General features: G+C 43.4%; 6 protein-coding genes across 6 annotated transcripts; 4 read left to right on the forward strand and 2 right to left on the reverse strand.

Moving 5' to 3' along the window:
- Positions 1 to 511: 511 nt before the first annotated feature.
- On the forward strand, positions 512 to 1878 carry VTP01DRAFT_3702 (uncharacterized protein; the record flags this gene model as incomplete). Its single annotated transcript, XM_069382303.1, has 4 exons — positions 512 to 701; positions 763 to 877; positions 944 to 1716; positions 1778 to 1878. The coding sequence occupies 4 exons, from the start codon at positions 512 to 514 to the stop codon at positions 1876 to 1878; spliced, it is 1179 nt and encodes a 392-aa protein (XP_069236028.1).
- Positions 1879 to 1995: 117 nt separating this feature from the next.
- Positions 1996 to 4774, reverse strand: VTP01DRAFT_3703 (uncharacterized protein; the record flags this gene model as incomplete). Its single annotated transcript, XM_069382304.1, has 11 exons — positions 1996 to 2406; positions 2482 to 3029; positions 3102 to 3213; positions 3274 to 3422; positions 3481 to 3583; positions 3649 to 3820; positions 3883 to 4013; positions 4084 to 4198; positions 4262 to 4370; positions 4433 to 4677; positions 4767 to 4774. 11 exons carry the CDS (start codon positions 4772 to 4774, stop codon positions 1996 to 1998), a joined length of 2103 nt encoding a protein of 700 aa, XP_069236029.1.
- Positions 4775 to 6244: 1470 nt separating this feature from the next.
- Positions 6245 to 7703, forward strand: VTP01DRAFT_3704 (uncharacterized protein; the record flags this gene model as incomplete). The annotated part of the gene is made up of 5 exons (XM_069382305.1): positions 6245 to 6409; positions 6474 to 6596; positions 6667 to 6689; positions 6765 to 7059; positions 7140 to 7703. The coding sequence occupies 5 exons, from the start codon at positions 6245 to 6247 to the stop codon at positions 7701 to 7703; spliced, it is 1170 nt and encodes a 389-aa protein (XP_069236030.1).
- A 1755-nt stretch (positions 7704 to 9458) lies between these two features.
- On the forward strand, positions 9459 to 11185 carry VTP01DRAFT_3705 (uncharacterized protein; the record flags this gene model as incomplete). The annotated part of the gene is made up of 4 exons (XM_069382306.1): positions 9459 to 9641; positions 9734 to 9856; positions 9929 to 10254; positions 10333 to 11185. The coding sequence occupies 4 exons, from the start codon at positions 9459 to 9461 to the stop codon at positions 11183 to 11185; spliced, it is 1485 nt and encodes a 494-aa protein (XP_069236031.1).
- A 948-nt stretch (positions 11186 to 12133) lies between these two features.
- Positions 12134 to 12748, forward strand: VTP01DRAFT_3706 (uncharacterized protein; the record flags this gene model as incomplete). Its single annotated transcript, XM_069382307.1, has 1 exon — positions 12134 to 12748. The coding sequence occupies one exon, from the start codon at positions 12134 to 12136 to the stop codon at positions 12746 to 12748; it is 615 nt and encodes a 204-aa protein (XP_069236032.1).
- Positions 12749 to 13093: 345 nt separating this feature from the next.
- On the reverse strand, positions 13094 to 16067 carry VTP01DRAFT_3707 (uncharacterized protein; the record flags this gene model as incomplete). The annotated part of the gene is made up of 11 exons (XM_069382308.1): positions 13094 to 13663; positions 13729 to 13982; positions 14039 to 14127; positions 14187 to 14425; positions 14496 to 14761; positions 14829 to 14901; positions 14962 to 15145; positions 15202 to 15523; positions 15584 to 15692; positions 15794 to 15964; positions 16044 to 16067. The coding sequence occupies 11 exons, from the start codon at positions 16065 to 16067 to the stop codon at positions 13094 to 13096; spliced, it is 2301 nt and encodes a 766-aa protein (XP_069236033.1).
- Positions 16068 to 16246: the final 179 nt, after the last annotated feature.

Raw genomic sequence — 16246 nt, forward strand, 5'->3', positions numbered from 1 at the left:
GATACTGGCTAATAAAATGAAGAACGCTACTAGATGAAAACAAGCTATCATTTACATTGCATAAGCCAATGCAGAGAAGTTATCAGATGAGCAACGATCGGACCTCCCATATCGTGTGCCCACGTTGCCTTCATCCTGCTCTTTCTATGTTCCTTATCGCGCTATTCAACTTTCTTCATCTAAACATTTTACAATCCGGCTTTTTTGCGACGGATCTTTACACAAAGCAGGTGATTAAGAATGAGTTTGGCTGGTAGCTGTCGATTAATTATACAAGGACCCAGGTCATGAACATCATGATATGGTAAATCGTTATTTCTAGTTTTATATGTACTTGTGACAATTTACATTTATGTAAGCTTTATTATCACTCTATGCAGTTCGAAGGCTTTTATAGGCAGCTTTCCTTGCTATTCCGCCTTACAACCAAAGTCAAAGGGCTGTGGAGTTTTTGTTGAAAATGTCAGAATTGCTGGGACGAGCGCACTTTTTATCAGCATTATTCCACAGAATGTCAGTACCACCTGTGGTGCTAGACGAAGACACCTATACAGCTGCAATCAGCAAAATTATCGAACGAGACTTCTTTCCACACTTATCCTCCATACGTGCAAAGAATAACTATGACGAAGCTCAAAGATCGGGCACGCTCCTTGATCTGGAGAAAGCAATCCAGGAAATGCGACAAGCATCCAAACCAGGCATGTCATATAATAAGTGCCGATCTCAGTACAAAGCACAGCTTGCTAACTATTGCAATAGTGAAATCGCCACCGCCAGGCAAAGCTGTGAACTATTACAACGAGGATGCAGAAGAACTCGAAGATCGGGTCAATCTGAATCTTACGTTAGATCAATTCCAGACTCTCTACACAAGGTATGTATTTCTGCAAGTCGTTGCCCGTTGACATTCAGTATGACGCTTACGGAAATATACATATAGCGAGGATAACGCATCATTTACCGAAATTTTGGCAAAGACAAATGCTCAGCGTCGAGAAAAGTACAAATGGCTCAATCAGAAACAGCTCTTACTTGGCCCAGCAACGGAACCAGCTCTACTCGAGTACAAAGCAAGGAATGCGCTGATGTATTTTCCTGAGGGAACGGGTGAATCTACGTTAGATGAGAAGTCTTCGCGCGCTGGACCTAAAAAGATTGAATATCGAAATATCCATATACCCGACGAATCGAGCGAAAAGAAGGGGATCACGCTGGCAGATTTGGCATCAAGAGGCGGAGGAGGATTGAAGGAAGGGGGGATACTCCCTTGGCAGCGATTATCTGGCGTCGATGAAGACGGTCAATCGATTCTTTCAGAGCAGCAAGACGACAAATATCGAGGGTACAGACTTGTGGACTCAACTCCTTCACCCGCACCTTCTAGGATGGGTACACCCATGATGACATGGGGCACTGTGGAAGGTACACCGTTAATGATTTCATCTGGGCAGGAAACGCCCGGTCCAAGGTTCTCCATGCAGCAAGTGCCCAAGCGAGAAGAGTTGGGCATGAAACTTTCTGAAAAAGCTTCAAGAGCACATCGACGGAAAGCTACTGATAAATCTGTTAAAGGAACGCCACGCACTGGAGCCGGGCTCATGTCGCCTGCAGCGAGACATTTACTTCGAAGAAGTCATACACCCACTTCATCTGGTTTTGGAAACGCCCTAAGGTCATCTTATGCTAGCAGTCCAAGTTTCAAGACACCAAGAGGTAATTAAAGTGATATCTGAAATGATACATGGAAATGGTATTGACTAGATGGTGAATCCAGGGCGTACTCCCGGCGCCACGCCCACACCTCTATTTCGAGCAGGCGCTACACCATCCCAATCTGCATTCAAAACACCAATCCACGACAAGAAGACTAAATAGTTCATCCGCCGCCCTTTTCCACCATCGCAACAAATACTCTCCGTAATACCAAAGTAGCACCTGCTTGTAAATGCAAAATTGGTTATAAATTGCGTTGTTATATCTGCAATTTCCGAATTATTCATCGTCACTACTGTCTGAATCACTGTCATCGTCAGCTGCTGCTGCCTTTTGGTTCTTCTGACTGCCTCCAGCCAAGGCAGAGGCGAGACCCTGTTCACGCATAAGCTTCATCTGCCCAGCAATGGAATCCTCCTCCGGCTCGGAGATACTGTCATCGACTTCCTCCTCAGGAGGCAGTTCGGACTTGTCACGGATAACCAGCTTGACATCCTTCATAATGTCGGTACCAGCATATGTATCTGACTTGATGAAAACGGAAAAACTGTACACACCAGGCTTAGGAGGTCCAGGGAAGGTGATCTGGATAATCTGTTCGTCGGTAATATCCGTAACTTTCTTGGGAGGTACAATAATGCGGTTAACCTTGGGATCACCCAGCAAGATCCACCAGCATGGTTTCTTTTCCTAAAGTAGAATAGGGTGTGTTAACAAATCGATCATATGCAGCTGAAACGATGGTAAACAACAGCAATAACGTACTCCAGGATAGTATGGTACATGAGCCAACGGTAGAGTACCGTTCAATTTGATCTCCTTGACTTGTCCGTCCTCTTGCAACAAGTCGTCATCGTTGTCCTCTGATTCACCCTCTTTAACAGATACTTCACCGTTCTTGAGTTTCAAGATGAAAGTAACAACGGCACCAGGCGTGATAATTTTATCGCCGAGAACTCTAAAGACAGCCTTTTCAATATTCAATTTAGGAATTCGGTTGGCGACCTCGATAGCATCGAGATATTGCTGATCGTTTGAGGGCTTCAGCAATGATCTGCGGGCTTCTTCAGGCATTGCAAGGAACTGCTGTACAGAGTGGATATGCTTCTTCTTGGCTCGGTAGTAGCGTCTGAGGTTCGAAGTTGTGACATGAGGAAGTTGCAGAATGGATGGTTCACCAGGGTAAGTCGCTTGCAGCAAGTGCTGCTGCAGATCCATAATGTTCATACTGACGGCCAACCAGTTCTTTACGATCGAAATCTGCAGTAAACCCTGGAGCAAATGGGCGGTTTTTTCGACAACGAAGCGTTGATCTATTAACACAATGCATTTGAGTCAATTTCGCTCTGTACTGAAAATAAGAAAAACTGAACCATTTATCCTACCTGCTCTGACGTGATTGATTTCAGCAGCCGATGCTTCCTTGTTGTTAAAATCAATACGAAGAAGATGAGCGAAAAGAAGAGTGCGTGCTTTACGGCGGTAACCAGGTACACTCTATCCGTCGGTACGATATAAATCGGATTGTCCATTCCAGACTATAAGGGTGAGACGTACCTCGTTGGCGATTTCGTACTTTTCACCAAACTTGTTTTCTAGCTCTTCCTTGATTGTTGAATCTATAGCTCGCAGTAACTCGACATCAGCTGGCAAAAGCGGGGTGTTTTCGCGGAACTCTTGAGCTCCAGCAACAATCTGAACCAAATCTATTAATTCCAGCTAAGTCAGCTACATAACATTATGCAGATAGACGATAGTATTTACCCTTGAATTCAGCATTTTCTTTAAGCTCCTTGACAAAACTGCGCATAGTAGCGTTCAAAATTCTGTCCTTTGTATGTCTTCGAGAGTTGTACCACCAGCGTGCCTGAAAGAGGAAACATGCTGGTTAATATCCAGATCAAAAGGAATACAGATCCATTGTAAACGTACAATGTAGTACGGTAGACCCAAACCAAAAATGCAAGCATAGAACGCCAACACAATTCTGCTGTTGCTTCCTTCTACTAGATTCTTTGGCAGAGCCACACCCATCGAAAATGATTGTTTGCCGTCGGGGTGTCCATACATTTCATAGTTCTTGCGTACTTCCTCATCTGTCAATCTAAACTTTTTGTTGATATCGCTTGCATCTAAGGTCGATCACTGGACTGGACGCCAACTTACACTTGGTATGCTTTGCTGATCTGGATGAATCTCTCTTCGGATTCTTGCTCTGTGCCTGGCTTTGCTTTGTCTGGATGGTATATCAAAGACAGTTTCTTGTATACTTTCTTGATCTCTGGCAGAGTTGCTCCCTTTGATTACGATCATATTAATGTCTCTTATTCTTTGCTGGTTCTAATCCTAACGAGCTGCAATACATACTTCGCTTATACCAAGGATCTCGTACGGATCCCAGTGTTGCTTTGGCTGTTCGGCAAAAGACACCTGATATGCAAGTAAAGCAACCGCAATCCATCCGGCAATGATAAAAAGATACCTAGCGTATCCAGCGCATCAATAAAAGGTACAATAAAATGAACTTGTTGCCAGCAGTGCCTACTTTGGTTTCACGATTTGTCCAAACGCGCGTTTCGATCGTGCTTTTTTCAGCTCACGTCGTTCCTTGTCGCATGTTTCACAGTAACAGTGGCTCTGTTTATCTCTCGTCCCTGCAATTGCAAAGTTAGCAGCAGGTCGATGGTACAAAGGGGAGAGAGAGATTGATATTTACGTATAGCAGCATAGCAACCGTACAAACTATGCAGAGTGACTGGCACTAGGCAGAGAGATAATACTGATAACAGAAAGTAATAGAAATTAAAGCCCTCTTCATCGTAGGCGTACTCGGCCATGACGCCAGGTGCTTTTGCTGATTTAAGATCGTAAACGTGACAGCCAGGTTCCCCTTTAAGCGCACGTAGAGTGACAGCTTGCAAAATACGATTGGTGCGGAGCTTGACCGCATGGAAAGAGCTTCTTAACGTTTTGATACTGACTATATACCACACATCTCTTCAAAGACCGCGAGGAGCATATATTACGCTAAGCCAGATATACCATCATACCTTAACATCTGCTCTTGTTAGCTTACAGTATTTAAGTATTTTTTGCTTAGTGTCCAGAGAAGATGTGTGCCTGTTGAGACAACAATGAATTCAAGACAGGCAAGTTCGAAATACAATGGATATTGTAGGCCAACCGCCTGTGCTCCTTATCTGAAAAGGTACCAGATCAAGTATCATCTATCCCGCCCGCTTTCCCTCAGCTCATTCTCTCGTTTTCAATGATAAAGAATTAGAACAGTGAACCACACGCTTTATTTTTCCCTATTAAAAAAGAAAAGATGAGAATACAATCACTTGATCCACCCTTTGAAGAATAATTGCTCATGATGGACCAATACCATAGGCTGCATTAATGCAGTTCATTTATGGAACTTATGAGCTATATAGATCCTTTTGACTGCTACCACTGACATCTGGTATATGTTGTAATACATGTAAAGTTCGGTAGTGGTGGTCACAACGCTGTGAGATACAAGAATGACAGTTTCATTCTGCCCAGCTTATAAAGCTTGATTGGAAGCAAGGTTCTCTATTGCTGCGAGCGCCTGGAGCAGATGGTCTCAAGAAGTCTGTTTCAAACTAATAATATACAGCAAATATATCTATCCTCGCAGATTGCTGACGTTGGCTAAGATTAGCCGGGTTGACCTTAAGTCCCACTATGGTCCCGCTAACGTGAGATATACGATCTACAATCGGATTGGTGATCCAGCGCTGTACAAAGAGGTATCCGTGAATTTCCCATTTCTCCTGTGACATTTTTCATCTTGGTGTCACAAAGTTACCCCACAAAAGTACATATCGTCTTCATGTATAAACCGATACATTTATGACCTGTAAAGAACTGGAGGATACATTAGAAACTGTATCGATTGATATAACAAGTCTAACGGCTGAGTTTTGCATTGATCTGCAATTGATAGCAATGTTCTTAAAATCACCTATCGCTCGGGGAGATTGCAGCAACCCAAGAGGGAAGGTGCGGATGAATTTGGATAAAGTCAAAAAAGCTTTACATGAAGTGGTATTTTCCTTGCTGAGTTTCTGGATGTCTGGATTTTTTGACGCATCGTGCAAATACTAGTCTCCCACGACCCATCATCTAGGCATTCTTACCAGCGTTCGAATCCTTGAGCATTATCCAATTCGCGTGATAAACAGCTCGGTAAGCATCAGCAATGTCTCGCATCTGAATGCCTGCATACTGCTCTTCGATGAGTGGAAGTGGGGAAACAAGTAAGAAATGACGATTGTCCAAAGAACAGAAGGAAAAATTCAGTGATAGCGGAGATGGACGAAAGGTACCGATTGGTTTGAGAGGTCTAAGGTACACATTTATATACAATTGTGGTATTTTACAGCGTCTCTCATCGATCGCTCATTCCGCCATTTTTGTCTCTTATTTTTGTCCCTCCGTGTAAGGTCTATCCTGATTGTAAGTATATATTTCATCACTGTACTTGAAGAAGAGAACCTGCATGCCATTCCACGAGAAGCAAAATGCTGAAAAAGCATACGAGTCGTCGTCGTCGTCTTCCTTGGAACATAAAACTAAATTCGTGAAATCACCGGAGGAACGACGACTCGTCCGCAAAATGAATTGGGCTTTCATGCCTCTCGTATCTTTGATGATGTTTGTACAGGTACACGCAAGATAACCTTTGCAATTACGTCGATGTATTTAACACTTTTGCGTCTGTTCTCTAGTTCATCGATAAATCAACACTTAGCATCGCTGCTGTGTATGGCATATATGTCGATACCCACATTACACACGACCAGTTTGGATGGCTGAGATCGATCTTTTACGTCGGCTACCTAGCAATTCAGGTAGGAAGATGTGCAATGCTCCATTTCTTTGGTTATTTATCTACTGATGTGTTATTCAACTTGTACATAGCTACCGAATCAATATTTTCTGCAGCGCTTACCGATCTCTAAATATATACCTAAACGATTATTTGTAATTATTCAATAACGAAGGACAAATTCTTGTAGGGGTATGATCATCTTTGGTTTCGTCACTTTTGTGCTCGGAATTGCCTTCTTCTTCCTACCAGACAAACCAAAATCGCGTTGGTTCCGTCTTACGCCTGTGGAGGAGGAAATTGTAGACGAGCGTACTCGCGACAACGCTGCTGTTCCATCCAAAAATATCAAAAGGGAACATTTCATCGAAGCCCTCAAGGAACCTCAACTCCATGCATATTTTTTTATTTCTTTACTTATCAACCTCCAGAATGGCGCCATGACTGTCTTTAGCACGCGAATCATCAACGTGATGGGATTCGGAGTGAGTTTTTTTCCCTAACGCTTTACATGCAATCCTGCAGATATATACTAATTCTCATCTTCTTTCATTGTAGAAACAAGTTTGCAGATAGTGTCCTACTCAACATCCCCTTGGGTGCCATGATTATAATCCTTCTTGGCATTTCTGTATACATCAGCCGCTGCTTCAATGAAATAGCTTACATCGGTGCTGGTTTCACCGCGATAAGCATGATCGGCATGATCGGCATGATCTTTCTGCTCGTACTTCCGCTGGGCGGTGTCCAGTTACTGGGCCTCTATCTCTGCGGTACAAACTCCACATACAATCTGCTTCAAACTTCGATCTCTAACAATGTGTCTGGCTATACCAAGAATATCTTCTACACTGCCGCCAACATGGTAGCTTACTGTATAGGAAACTTTGTGGGTCCGCTCATGATGGTCCAGAAGCAGGCACCTCGTTATACCGGCGGGCTTGTCAGGTACATTGTAGCTGATTTTCTGGTAATTATCCTCTTTCTGTTTGTGCGCTTCACATATGCCAGAGAGAATCGGCGTCGTCTCTATTTGAAGGAGCAGGGAATGGTACCACCACGACCAGAGAACCGCGAAGAACTCGACCTCACGAATAAAGAGGATCTGAATTTCCTGTACCGACTATGATCCAGCATTCACATACACTGTAATATGCTAAACGCTGGTCATATGTGCCTACAGACGGAGCAGTTCAATTAATCAGCTATACACGATGCAATCAAATAAAGTGCAACTACACTCTACCAATAGAAGGACAAGAGTGACTAACCGCAAGTATCTGCCTGTATTACAATGTTTGATACATTTTCTAATATGCCCCTGTGCATGAAACTCAAGCTACATAGCCATTTGTTACCTTTGACAAGAAGAGATACACCCTCATTCATTATGGAAAATATTTCCCAACAGCTAAATACTGACTGTTATGTATGACTTTCTGTAACGCCTGTAGGATTCTTAAATGCAAACAGTGTGCTTTATTGTTACGCTTCCAGCGGAGGCTGCATATGATCGAACCAATAGCAAGATCGGAATGACTAATTGCAGCAAATAGGAATGCATCCAGAATTCTGGTGCAAAGATGAAGACTCTACTTTGTATCATCTCTTCCGAAAATAAACCATAGGTCTTAGAATGGTTCGGAGACAACAGCTTTTCAAACGGATAGGTACTGCGTAGAGAGAGGTACTCGAAACTGTGGTAAAAAGATTCCTGCGAATTGTTGAAGCATTTCCTTTTATCACACCTACATTATCTTCTAATATAAGCATGAAGCTTGACCAGGAGAGGATGATTACTGTATTCGCATACTTGGGTTTCTTGATCCACTACTGTCTTTGCGGAGGGGAAACGTGTGATTATCCTAGATGCATTCTAACGTTATTGGTCTTGTACGGACTAGAGTCTCACTATGAGTATTGCTTTGTCATGAGATTCTCTTAGGTTAACTATAAGCTACATTTTTTAAGTTTCTGTGCGACAATCTTGATAAACAGCTCAGAATTCATATAGTACCTTTACATTGTGGTAAGGAAGAATAATTATCTCCAGATGATGATAACACGGCCGCTTGCTAAGATTTTCGTGAGCACTGTTAGATAAAAGCCTTATCTCTACCTTCCTACTGGAAAATTTCAACCATATACTCGGAAAGCCTAACCTTCTCCCAAATGCAGTATGCAAAGCAGATTATGGGGGTTCACGTCTATTTGTGTGCAATCACGTTTGCCTGCGTCCCTGACAGTTCTGTTTTGTGATCCGCTGGACTTGAATAAGTACAGTAACATCTTCTCACGATGGGTTGTTTTTAGCGTGACCGATAACGAGCTCCATCTTGCCTTTTCCACAGCGTCGAGGGATGCTCCTTTCACCCGGGATGAATCTGACATTCTTTATCTGTTGATAACCAGAGTTTTGTTTGGCATGGTGTAACGGTTCGATAAGCACGAAAGTGGCAAGCCCGTGCCGGGTCTGTGCTCTCCTGATGTTTGCCCTTCCTGGTTAAATAGGTCACTATGCTGTCCACGACAGCGTAGCATTTACTACAACCTGTTTCCTTCAACAGATGAGAAAAACTACTGATCTGGCATATAATTTTGTGCGGTCCGTTTACTCATCGGAAACGATAAAACTAAAAGAGGCAATTGCTTTAACTCAGATACAAAGGGTGCGAGCCGCATTTAGACATTGAGTTTGATACGAGCGAACCAACCACTAAGCTGTCAATGCTTCGAGAGAACTCCAAGAAATTTTCCCTCGCTTTGCCTCACACGAGGATCCCGTGGATGATAAGGGAATCATAACTACTCAAGGTCATATAAAAGCAACCGATTTTGACGCGTTTTCCCATGCTCTATCCCACCTCAACGATCTTGCAAAAGCATGCCGAGCGAAAAGAGAGACATAGTCGCCGAGGAGAAGCTGGACTCCACCTCAATGGACGTTGAATCTGGCGAGAATCGCCACGTGCAAGGGCGACACGTCAAGAGCCCTGAAGAGAAGAAACTTTTTCGAAAGATCAATATTGCAACGATGCCTTTGGTTTGCTTGGTAGTATTTGTGCAGGTAAATGGAAATATATATATGCAAAAGGAAAAAATATTCTTGTAAACAGCTGCTGATTTACCCCATCAATTGTTCGTTTATGGCAAATCTAGTTCATTGACAAGTCCACGATTAACACGGCTGCCGTGATGGGCTTGTACGAAGATACCCATATCACACAGAATCAGTTCAGCTGGCTCGGCTCGATCTTTTACGTCGGATACCTTGCTTTTCAGGTAATACATTCAGGCTGAGAAAGGAAGAGGCGCAAGTTTACTGACAAAGATTGCACTTTCCTCTGTAACCAGATTCCCAATAACTATCTGCTTCAACGTATGCCTATTTCTAAATATCTTGGATCCATTCTGGTTGTCTGGGGCGTCGTTTTGGGCTGCTTGGCGTTATCCAAAAACTTTGCTGATCTAGCTGGCATCCGCTTTCTTTTGGGATTCTTTGAAGCTTCAACGTACCCATGTATTTTCTTGCTCATCAGTATCCTTTATCGGCGCTCCGAACAAGTCATATTTTTCACTACCATGTTTGTTTGCAACGGCGTTGCTACCGCCGCTAGCGGCTTGATCGGTTACGGCATTGGTAATATGCATGGTCTTCGTGGCATTAGTGCCTGGCAATGGTAAGAATAACAGAGACAAGTATATCGCAGCGTGTGTGTGTGGGTTAACACCAATGCTCTTTCCTTTGTGGTGTACAGGTGCATGATCATATGGGGCATTGTTACAGTGGTCCTAGGAATTGCACTGTTCTTGTGGCTGCCCGATAAGGCCAAGTCTCGATGGTTCAGACTGACTCCCGAAGAAGAACTTATTGTCGAAGAACGTACCAAAGACAACGCTGTGGTTGCTAACAAAGTATTCAAGATCGCACACATCAAGGAAGCACTCAAGGAGCCCCGTTTCTACTGCGTTTGCTTCATTTCTCTTTTCGTCAACCTGCAAAATGGATGCTTGACTATCTTCAGTTCCCAGATTATCAAAAGTATGGGATTCACCAACCTCCAGTCGATACTTCTCAACATTCCCAACGGTGCGTCTACTATCCTTTGCCTGGGCTTTGGCATGTATCTCAGTCGACGTTTCAACTCTGTATGTTTCGTTGGAGCCATTGCCATGTTTATTGCTATGGTGGGCGCCATCGTTCTCGTAGCTATTCCAAGCGGCCCAGTCAAGTTACTAGGTATCTACATTGGCGCCACCAGCCCTCCGTATGTCATGTTGCAGACATGCATATCAAACAACGTGTCCGGCTATACCAAGAAGATCTTCTATACCAGTGGCAACTTGGTCTTTTACTGCATAGGCAACTTTGTAGGCCCACTCATGATGGTCGAAAATGAAGCACCGCGCTACATTGGGGGCATGTCTGGCTACGTTGTTGTAGACTTCTTGACAATTCTTCTGTTTATCTATATCCGATTTTCCCTTGTCAGGGACAATCGCCGGCGCGAACTTTTGAGAAAGGAACAAAATACTCCACCGCCCCCTGAAAATCGCGACGAACTCGACCTGACTGACAAGGAAGATCTTTGGTTCACTTATCGTCCTTAACAGGTACCTTCGCTAGATACCCTTCTATTATTTCCTTTCATTTCTGTTTAATGTGCTTCCTGTTCCCTCTTCCTCCATGTATTATATATCCCGCGCCTTGTCTTTATCTTTTTGTTTCTTTAATTGAATAACAAATGTACTTATATCTGCAATGCGCAAGCTAGCATCTGGACTCCTGGTAGTTACTATAAAAGTTTAATTTAAGGTTCTGTGGTTTTCTCTTCTGAATCACTGCCGTCGCTGCAATCAGCCAGTCGATTTTCAAATACCTTCTTAATAGTGGAAAAGTTGGCGCGCCGGTTTTTTTTTTCTTTTACATACCTTGATGGGAACGTAGCCCGTCAATTGCACGAAAATACATACAAAACGCGTCAGAGAGAAAGGAGAGACCAGAGACTACATGCCGCTTTGTTTTGACATTGCTAGCCTTACAACCTTCCTGCTTGGCATTATGTACACATTCACGCTTGAATGTGCATTCAACAGTAGCAGATGAAAATGTGTTGCCAAAGATGGAGCGCAGTAAAAATTAATTTACTTTTACATGGCTGTGACCGAATAACAAAGAAGCTTCCTCCGTTAGTCTTTTATTTTCTTTTATCGCAGGCAGGGAATCAGTAACCCTTTTCCCGCTTCAAAGGACTCCTTCTGTCGTGCATAGGGAGGCAATAGTTTGGAATCTTTGCCTCTCTTTCTTTTTGCTTCCGAAGAGAAGCCTCACGGAGGTGTTTGGTCCCTGCCTGATGGGAAAGACTGCAGATCTCTCCTTGCCATGCTGCATCGAGTTGTCGCATGGATTGCAGAGCAGTAATAACTTGGAATTTCTAGAGTAAATATTTATATATGCATATTCATATATAAAGGCAAGCTGCTCTAGCACTCTGCACTAAAGGCTACACCGGTTCTTTCACATTTAAAATTACTACTACTTTTACTACTACCACGACTATGCGTGCCATTATTTCCGTATCTGTCGCCATCTTGGCTCTCATCGGATCTGCTTCAGCCAGACCTCTGGATACCGAACGAGTCACTGAAAACGTGGATGTTGCCAGCACTGCAGCCAAGCCAGAATCACCCGAAGTCTCAATGAAGCTCCTTGAAGGCGACGGATCTCCATTGGGTGGAATTACGGACAACATCGAAGATATTAGCAATGATGCTACAGACAATATTGGTGACGGCGTTGGTGATAACCTTGATGATAACCTTGATGATAACCTTGACGACAACATTGGTGATGCTACAGACAACCTTGATGATAACCTTGACGACAACATTGGTGATGCTACAGACAACCTTGATGATAACCTTGACGATAACCTTGACAATAACATTGGTGATGCTACAGACAACCTTGGCGACAACGTTGGTGATGCGACAGACAACCTTGGCGACAACGTTGGTGATGCGACAGACAACCTTGGTGACAACGTTGGTGATGCGACAGACAACCTTGGTGACAACGTTGGTGATGCGACAGACAAAGTTGGTGATAAAGTTGATAAGGCTACAGATAACGTTGGCGACAAGGCCGGCGACGCAACTGAGAACTTGCATTAAGAGCTTGAACATACCTGGTAATCTAGCGATCATCTAGCATATTGGTAACTTCCAGCCGCCAAGTAGTTATAAAATAGCGAGATAGCATTATTATGTTATTCTCGAAGTCATGTTGTGTTATAAAATGAATACCATATCTGTAATCCCAAAGGTTCAATGTATGCTTTGAAAGTTGCTTGGCAATTTCCTTTTTCTTTTTGGGAATGCTCTAGTACCGCGTTTTGGAACAGTTGATCTCTTTACTTCATCTAAATACGATAAAACCTGCTCTTCAAATTTATAATACATAGCAGCGCAATATTAATGAACATGGATATTTATTAGCAAGTTTGCTGTATACAAAAGCTATAAGGTTTTTTCCGAGTACATATTCTGTTCGTGTTGAGGTAGAAGATCTGATAGCACTTCACTGACTATAGGTAAACGTCGCAACTCAGTTTCGATCCGTTGTCTTTCACCAGGATTTTCCTTAATCTGCTGCTGCAATTGCATGTGCTTGTTGTTGACAGCTCGGACACGTTCCCTGAATTGATAGAATAAGATTTCCGCGCGCTGTAGGGTTTCTTGTACGTTCAAGCCCATTGACAAGTCATTGACGTATTTAAGGATCTCATCAAAACTCTTGAGATAATCAATGATAAAGTCTCGATGTTGGTCCAGAATCGCAAGAGCAACGAAGAAGATGAATTTGTCGCTAAGATAATCGGTCCACAAGACTTCCCACATTGTCATGGTGTCTTCCCAGGAAAATTCGCGCTTGAACCAGACTAAGAACCACCGGAAACAAAAGAATAGATTATGGCTGTCGGTGCGTTGTAGATGCTTGTAAAGAGCGGGGTCCATAAATTGGAGGATAGTATCCATTGTGAGCAGCTGCTTGTGCATTCCTGATTGATCCATGCAAAAATTAGACTTCTAGCGTTGGAAACATAAAGATAATGGTTAGTCACAGCAGGACAAAGCGTACAGTGTTTACATACAGTGCGCTCCATAAAACCTGTAAAGGCAGCAAATACAAGATGTTCGTCCTCGATAACTGCATACAATGGCGAAAGTAGATCGGACATGCCTTGCACATAGCCCAGTTCAGTGTTATATATGTTGTAAGTGCACAAGATATCTTTGAGCTTCTCCAAATTGTGATTTGTGCCGGCATGCATCAAAGGGTCAGGATTAGGCATGTCTTCCTTGGCGTAAACAGGTATCGTCCTGTCTGTGCGATGAACATCCTTATCTATATAGCAAGTTAGCGTCAGGCTAACAATGATTAGTATCGTTTCTTCCCCTTGCCTATTCTATGCTTCTGATCTTGAAACCTGGCACTTTCCCGAACTTCAGGATCATCCGCCCATCGAGTTTTCAATTCGAGGTATTGTTTCCTAGGTACGAAAGCCTTTCAGAATGGACATGCTCTTAGCTGTCAGAAGTGTTTACTTGCCTCTTTTCTTCCACAATACGTTCTCTTTCGGCCTGTGATGACTCCCACGGATATACACCTGTTAAGAACAACCAAGCTTCCTTGCGTATTGTAGAAGACAGTCCACCGTAGAATATACGTTCAAGGACATGAAGCTCGCCCGTAGATATTTTGCCATCTTGATCGAAAAACGAAGCCCAGTCTTCTTCGGTAACAGGACTTGTTCGGGTATGTGTTGGTATCGAAAAATCATTTTCAGACTACACTCGTGAATATCATAAGCTATCATCTCGCGATACATATTATAAGATAACTTATTTCACGACGTACATTGAGCACTTCGAAGACTCCAAGAGCAGTTTCCTCTTCCCATGTATCGTTGTGACCCCAAACGCCGACGTTCCTGTATTTTCGCTCTAAAGGCGTTTCTTTCTCGGACTGTGCTGCGAGCCCTGCCGCCCATTTTGCTAGATATATCCTGGCAGAGTCATATTCATCCATTGTTGCTCTCACTGCATCGCTGCTGTACATATCTTGAATGCTCGTTGAGAACAAGGGACGTATTTGCTTCGCAACGGGATGTCCCAACAATGTTGCTGCAAGGAAGAGAGATTGTTAATTCCTTCCATATAGCATAGTATATATATACTTGAAAAGCCTTACCGGTGGTATCCCTCGTAAACTTTGTAACTCGCGAAAATCGTTCCAAAATATTCCATCTAGCTTCCTTCAATGTCTATAAAAAAAGGAAAAGGTCACGGTCAATTGTTTCAAGCAATAGAATTAGAATTCATACCGCTACTAATGGGTCCATCTGAGCAGAGTCGAAGATATTGGTATCCGTGACACGTTGGTGTGCTGGTGTATTCCTTTTCGTGGCTGCACTGCTAGCAGCGAAGTTGTCCGTTTTCTCATTTTCCGTGCTTGTGCTTTCCATGCGTCTTTTACCCAACAGGTAAAGATTACTGTCTTCCGGAGATCTGTGAGAGTACTTGAGTATCCAATTATACCAAGCTTTTGAATTACAGTTATCTACCTAGTCACCGGTACAAGTCGAGAGATACGATCGATGAACTCGTCTCCACCCCATCTGATATGGGATCCGTGGCGGGTGTTATCGTGTTTTCCGCCTTGATTGTTCTTCTGAAGCACGGTGCTGCGGCTCTCATCATCATGAAACCACAACGGAGCAGAGGAATGACCGTTCTTAAAGTTGATGACAAGACTTCCGTACCATTTTGTGATTGAAGGAGGCTGAATGACTATCGAGTGAATATCTTCCAAATGCGCACATATAGCATATAGAGATTGCTTATTTTCTGGCAGATCCTTTGGTGACGGGATCATGATGGTGCTAGCTTCAGTCGATCATTCAATTCAGGTTGTCACAGACGGCGGGTATCAAAGCATACAATTACCATCCTCTTTATCTTCTGGATTGCTATCGACTTGTACAAATGCTTCCAAGTCTTTTGAGACGATCAACGTTTCCGGCGTCCAAGCGATCAGATATTCATGCATTGTCTGCTGGAAAGAAAATTCTCTTAGCCCCGCTCTTTCTCTCTTAATATTGCGCACCAGATCCCTGCTGCCAAGAACTTCCTGCTGCTGCTGCTTCTCCTCCTTACCTTTTCGACAATTGAAATATAACCGCATATAAAGTCTGCAGGGTTGGCAGAAGGGTGCACGTAGACTTTTGACTTTGAGTAGATCAGCTTGACGGGGATCTCGCCTTCAGCGTTGGTGTTGCCCGGTAGCTCCCGAAGAGGTACTATGCTCACGCTAGGATCATTCACGATCTGTGGGTTGCGGGAATCTAGAGTGAGATTCTCTGTCTATTCTATGCTGTTGCAAAGTCTGTCACCAAAGGATACTTGCAGCAAAACTGTCTTCGTACTCCATAGTCAGAAGCGAAAAATGGAAAAAGAGAAGGGTAAATTCAGTGCATGGATGTTCCCAGCGCCGATACCCGATGTCGCGCCCGCATGATCAAGTCATTGACAGCGAAACTTGTGATGCCCACTGATGCATTCTTCCTCAGCACTTTAAAGATATCAGTTCTTTGATGGAACTCGGTATCA

This window comes from Rhizomucor pusillus (assembly GCF_041956525.1).
Source record: "Rhizomucor pusillus strain CBS 183.67 unplaced genomic scaffold VTP01scaffold_18, whole genome shotgun sequence".
NCBI lineage: Eukaryota > Fungi > Mucoromycota > Mucoromycetes > Mucorales > Lichtheimiaceae > Rhizomucor > Rhizomucor pusillus.